This window comes from Haplochromis burtoni, unplaced genomic scaffold (genome assembly GCF_018398535.1).
Source record: "Haplochromis burtoni strain Fernald_Lab_line unplaced genomic scaffold, NCSU_Asbu1 Contig_402, whole genome shotgun sequence".
In the NCBI taxonomy this organism is placed as follows: Eukaryota; Metazoa; Chordata; class Actinopteri; order Cichliformes; family Cichlidae; genus Haplochromis; species Haplochromis burtoni.
The window spans coordinates 184,103-190,045 of record NW_024582763.1 but is presented as its reverse complement, the minus strand read 5'-3'; the positions used below and the strand labels follow the sequence as shown (position 1 = coordinate 190,045).

The window sequence follows — 5,943 nt, the reverse complement described above, 5'->3', positions numbered from 1 at the left end:
AGTGTTTTTATCTTCTAAAGTTACACAGTGCAAAACTGTAAATGCAGAAACCACCTGTATTATCACACAGTGACTTTCAGTGGGACAAAAGCTGAAACTGAAAGGTGATTGATCCTCAGGAACAGTGAGTTCTGTTTGAGGTGATGGCAACACAAAGCTTGATAGCTTGATGCGCTGCAGGAGCACTTGCTTTTGTTTTCTGCTCTCCAAACAAAGGGCATGCAAGCAAAGTCTGCCAGCAGGTAAGCATGCATGCAGAGTGTGCAGGACGCCACTGTGTCTGCAGACAGAAAGCACAAGGTTTACAGTACTAAAACTCTAGCACCACACCGCAGATTCATCTATGTGCAACAGTCTGTGGAGATTAATGCAATACTCATGAAATCCCCTCTTGCTATGGAATATAAGAGCTCCCATGCACTCTTTGCATTAAACCTGATTTTTTTGTGACAATAATTGTTTAACGGTTCATAAGTGACAGTTAATAATTAAAATGTACTGTGAGATTTCTACATTTACGAGTGTTATTTCTCATTTTTTACATTTTACTACATGTCGCCTCTCGCCTCCTGCTGACGGCTGGTTTGTTTGTTCGAGGGTTTAATATTTAACTCGGTCACGCACGTCTATTCCTAACCAGCTGACTACCCTCCCTTCAGATCACAGGTCCAGTAACTGAGTACTGAACTGAGAAAACTGATAGGTGTCATCAAGCCTGTGCAGAGTCTCACTTGAAGCCGGGCAACACTCAGAGACTGATGGTCCGTCCATCTGCTGGTGTGCGCCTTTGAAGCTTGTCGTCTTCCGGATTCATCTTCTGCATTTTGCTTTTCTTGGACTTGAACAGAGATGGGACCTCGTACAGGAGGTAAGAACATCTCGCTTTACTTTCCAAACTCTGAACATGTGAGAAAAAAGAGCAGAGACCCCTACAGGAGCCATGACTCTCAGCAACGTCACAAACAACACACAAGATACAAGAAATTTAAAAAGTTGTAAGAAAGTCAAAGTTCAGAGTTTTAGTCTTTATTTCTTTCTTTATCTTTAGTTTCAGAGCTGCTCGTAATAAGTCAACAACAGCAACTTCTCAGTTTATCCCACACGAGCTGCTTTTCCATCAGTGGCTGGCAGATGGTTCTCCTGCATGTGTCACTGATGCAGAGTTAATAGAGTTCAGCTTGTCTGGTTAATTCTTATTATAACCTTTAAAAATAATGTTTCTTTTCCATTTTTATCATGTGAAAAAGAATTGTCATGTTATGACTGCATGTACTGATGGATACTGACTTCTCACATTTACTTCACTACACGAGGAAGACAGTAAATTATTATCCTGCAGAGGAAGAACTGTGATGACTCAAAGGCAACCATTTCCTTCATGAAGCAAATAAACGCACTTTATTGTTTGACTGTCGTTTTCTTATCCGGGTGAATCTTCGCCGAGTCAGCCGCTCTTAATAAAACGACCTGTGATCGTGTGAGACTCCACAAACACTCAGCATCCTTTTGTGTTCTGATACATTTATGGAAATAAATAAATGGACATGACGAAACTTTAAAAAGTGACCCAGAGGTTTTGGGCAAAATCAGTTTTAACACAAATTATTACATATGTGATAAAACTGTTTGCTTCAACACATTAACAGTTTTACACCTCAAGTCATCAAAGAGTGTAAGGGCGAGGGAGCAGAGCGGCCTACACTTTCTCACGCTCAGCTACTCGTGTAATGATCACGTCCCCCGGGCGTCACATGTCAGTGGTTTAACCTCTTCACTCATAGCAACCTCAAGAAACGTTCCTCTGTCTACTATATGTTTTTTAATGTTGCTGTTAATGTTACAACTGTAACCACTCAAACTGCCTCTCCGTTCTCATGACAACTGCAGCAGAGCAAACATGGCTTCAGAGTCACGCGTAGGTTTATGTGCTACAAAGGGAGAAAACGAATGAATCGCCGTTAAACTCGTCTGGCGTGAATGTGCAGCAGCGGCGAGGCGCTCGTCACACTGCCTCGTCTCACAGCAGAAGGAACAACTCAGTCAGCACCATGAACTCTGTTAGCCCAGCTTATCTCTGCTATTGAAAGAAGCGTGGCTTCTTATCTTCATGTTTGAACTGAATTGTTGGAAGTTAAATTCAGGAAGTCAAACACAGAACTGGGTCAGCTTTAATCGTTATTACTGAAAACATGGAAGTCTCCATCTCATCACTTCAACACTTTCCTTCTGTCCAGGGCCAAGTTTTCCCTGATGGGTGGGGTAGTGAGGGAGAAGCATAAATACATGCATACACATCATATTATTACTACAATGTGTATATTTTCATTCATTTAAAGGTGGCTTATTGTGAATAATCCCACTCTTGCCTCTGTGTAATATCAGGAAATATCTCTGATGTGGTGACGTTAGGCACACGGCTCTGACTCACAAAGCTCAGCTGCTGTTCAGACCTGTGTGTGACCTGCAGATGATCCGAGCAGCGCTGGCCTAAATGAGCTCAGAGGGCAAAGAACTAAAATAACTTGTTTCAGGGAGCAAACTTTGAGATTCAACCAAAATGAATCATGCAGAGCTGCTCTAGTACGTCAGAGCAGGAACTCAAGATGTTGATGTCAATATTCATTTGGTAAATAACTCAAATGTTTTCGCTGACATGTAAAATATAATCAACAGAGTATTAAGGTTATAGAAACTTCTTTGTCTCCATCAGTCACAGCATCCAAGGATGAGAAAGCTGTCACAGGTGGATGTGGCGGAGGTCGTGGTGGAGGTCGTGGCGGAGGTCATGGTGGAGGTCATGGTGGAGGTCGTGGCGGAGGTCATGGTGGAGGTCGTGGCGGAGGTCGGGGAGAAGCCCGGGTGAGAAGCTGCAGTGATGGAAACATATACACCCGAGGACGAGTCGGTCTCCCCAGCACCTCCTCCTCCCTGGTGCTCTCCAACCCCAAATCTGGTAATAAAAATGCTCAACAACTGAAGGAAGGAGCAGCTTTAGACCTCCACACTGTCAGCGTCGTCTTTGCTTTTCCAAATATGGAAACCAAACTGCTTTTAGTCATAAAAATCTGCCAAATCCAACATGGAAAGTTACCCACTGTGGCTCCTTGTGAATAAGGGAGCAGCCAAAAGCAGCTTGCATTAAATATAAAATGTCTTTTACTTTTGTCTCAGTCCTCAAGAGACCAGTGAGCACAGAGGAGCTACAAGAACCAGGAGGACCCTACATCAAGAAAACCTTCACGGTAAATTCATTTTACACACTTCAAAGAGTTTTCTATCAAGCTGAGGGAAAAACTTGTAACATTTTTTTCACAGTACAAGAGAAAAATGAGCGAATGGGACACCTTCTTTCTTTAAAAATGCTCTTCTATTATTTCAATGTGAACATGTTTCAAAGATGATTGTGGATGGTGTTGGTGCTGGAGTGAGTGTAACAGGTGTCAGGAAAGACAAATGCTTCACAGGCTTCATGAACAAAACACTCGATGAGAACGACGATGTCTTTTTCTCACTTTCTGTGTAAAAGACTTTTGCATAGCACACACCCTGCAGATAAACGTGTGACTGTCGTCTGCGTGTCTGCAGATTGTCGGTGATGCAGTGGGCTGGGGCTTTGTGGTCAGAGGAAACAGGCCGTGCCACATCCAGGCCGTGGAGCCTCAGGGTCCAGCTGCTCTCGCAGGGATGAAGGTAAGCGTGACAGGCCACGTGGCTACTGAAGGAAGCCCAGTCACAACCAGAGCAGTTAGAAGTAGAGGAAGAAGCTACTGCTGTGAATTTATGCACCAAATATCCTGATATTGTGCTGAAGAGATACCAACTGAAGCTGAACTAGGACTGTACTGTTGTTTGTACCACAACACGGTGATGGGCTGGCAAAAAGCCAACTTTGTTAAGGAACTGATGTTGATTTGAGCAGAGGACACTTGAAAAAGTTTGTACTTCCTGTCTCGTGTCCTGATCTGCAGGTTCGCCAGTTTGTGGTTTCAGTCAACGGCCTCAACGTTCTTGATCTGGACTACCGGACAGTCAGCTATCTGATCCTTACTGGGCCCAGAACCGTGGTGATGGAAGTAATGGAAGAGGCTGAAAACTGAAATTAGAGTTATGTGACCTACGTGTGCCCTGTTCCAGTTTTTCCTACAAAGACTGCAAAGATGCAACCGTTTGTTAGGAACTACACGGGAAGTCTTCTGTTTTTAAACTGTTGCTGAGCTGATGATGGGTGCGGTTGTTTTCAGAAGGGACACTTTTATGTATTTGAAAGATGATTTTGCAAAATCTGAGTAGCTTCATCAGGAATGAGTCAGGCTGCGATCCAGAGAGTAGAGTTTATCAGCGATGTGCGATCGGATAAAGTGGTGAAAGGTTTCTATTGAAATGAATGTTCAGCCATGATAGATTTGTTCATACATGCACTGTGGACAGGATATTTTCCACAGTTATTTCTCCCGTGTAGCACACATGCTGCAGGGAATAGTCCAGTCCTGATACTTTAAACTACTGGAAATAAAAATGAGGCAAAGCTGCTGAATGCAGTGTGTAGGAGGCGGCACACATGGTGCCAGCAGTGCGTGGAATACTAGCTGTGCTGCTCAGACATCACAACAAGGTACTAGCAAGAATGTGCTGGCTTTGTACTGTAGCAGCTCTTATATTATATCAGCTAAATGCATTCTGGCTCAATGAGTCCAACAAGAATAACCGTGGAAAGGAGAAAACGTTGGCTGAACGCGTTTATTTTCAGGCGTTTTGAGACACGCCTGCACGCCGTCGACTTTCACAGTGACTCCCAAAGTGACATGATGTTGACAACAGTTGTTGTCTTTTCTTACTGTGACGGGTTGGACTTTTAACCCCACGCGCCACCTCACTTCCTCGTCCACACACAAATACATTACTTACGTCCATCACAAGAGTGTTTACACACACCTGAACCCCCACGCCTGGAAACTCTCCCTGCTCTTTAGCCCTTCGTTGTGTTTGCCTTTCCATCTGCTCGTGTCTGATTCCCAGTAAAGAAGCTTCGAGTGTAGAGAAGAAGTGTGAAGTAGATCAATTTAAACTTACAGACGGAGCGGCTGTAACTGCACTGCTTAGTTTTGAAGCCTCTCTAAAGTGTCTCTTATTCTTTTATCTTTTTATACCTGTTTTTATAACGTGCCTGTGTGAGAGAGAGTTTGTGGGATATGTAAAGCCTCTCGGCGGGCAGCACTTTGCTCTCTGCGGGAGGATCCTGGAGACTCGGTGACTCTTTTGGCTCCTCTTGCGTCGTTAACGCTGTTTTCAGTTTGAAGGATCGTTGTTTAAAATACCAGCTGCTGGAGATTTTATTGAGAAACTGAATTTTTAAAATGTGTTTCACTTTTTCATTTTCCGACAAAAGAAATAATCAATATTTAATGTGTAACTGTATATGTTACCTCTTTGCTTAATTATTTTGTAATTTGCTTCAAACTACTGTTCCTTTCTTTTATTTGTGCATGTTTAATTTTCAGTTTCGTTGTGACTGTAAGTAAGCTTTAAATTTTTAATGCTGAATACAAATAAAACCCTTCAGTGACAAAGACAGGCTCTCCTGTTGTATTCTTTATAGTGATTAAAGCTCATTAGTTGGAAGACGTGTAACAGAAATGTTACAAAGAATGTTCTGAAATCATCAGACAAATTGTATAACCAACCAGATTAATACGAAGCAAAATAAACCAAAGCATATTGATCGGTTTGATCTTAACTGTCTGTTTCCAGTAACTTAAAGTCATCACAGATAATCTCATCCTCCCACTGATGGCTCGCATGTTTGCTCTGGTTTCTCTCACCATCACCAAACACGCCGCGTTAACGCTGACTAATAATTAACCGTTCATCTCAAGAGTTTCTTGGTTAAATGTAAGTTAGAAAAAAACAGCCAGTTCATAAAAACAGGCTTTAATGATCTCAGAG

At 42.7% G+C, this 5,943-nt stretch overlaps 1 protein-coding gene across 1 annotated transcript; it reads left to right on the top strand.

The window, feature by feature from the left end:
• The first annotated feature begins 669 nt into the window (after positions 1 to 669).
• LOC102309272 (DEP domain-containing mTOR-interacting protein) lies at positions 670 to 5,567 on the top strand. The gene is made up of 5 exons (XM_005944786.2): positions 670 to 868; positions 2,711 to 2,953; positions 3,172 to 3,242; positions 3,586 to 3,690; positions 3,969 to 5,567. Exons 1-5 carry the CDS (start codon positions 850 to 852, stop codon positions 4,095 to 4,097), a joined length of 567 nt encoding a protein of 188 aa, XP_005944848.1. The 5' UTR covers positions 670 to 849; the 3' UTR covers positions 4,098 to 5,567.
• The last annotated feature ends 376 nt before the right edge of the window (positions 5,568 to 5,943 follow it).

Coding starts and splice junctions, on each gene's coding strand:
- LOC102309272 (XM_005944786.2), top strand. Junction 2,954..3,171: donor GCTCTCCAACCCCAAATCTG/GTAATAAAAATG, acceptor CTTTTGTCTCAG/TCCTCAAGAGACCAGTGAGC. Junction 3,691..3,968: donor CTGCTCTCGCAGGGATGAAG/GTAAGCGTGACA, acceptor CCTGATCTGCAG/GTTCGCCAGTTTGTGGTTTC.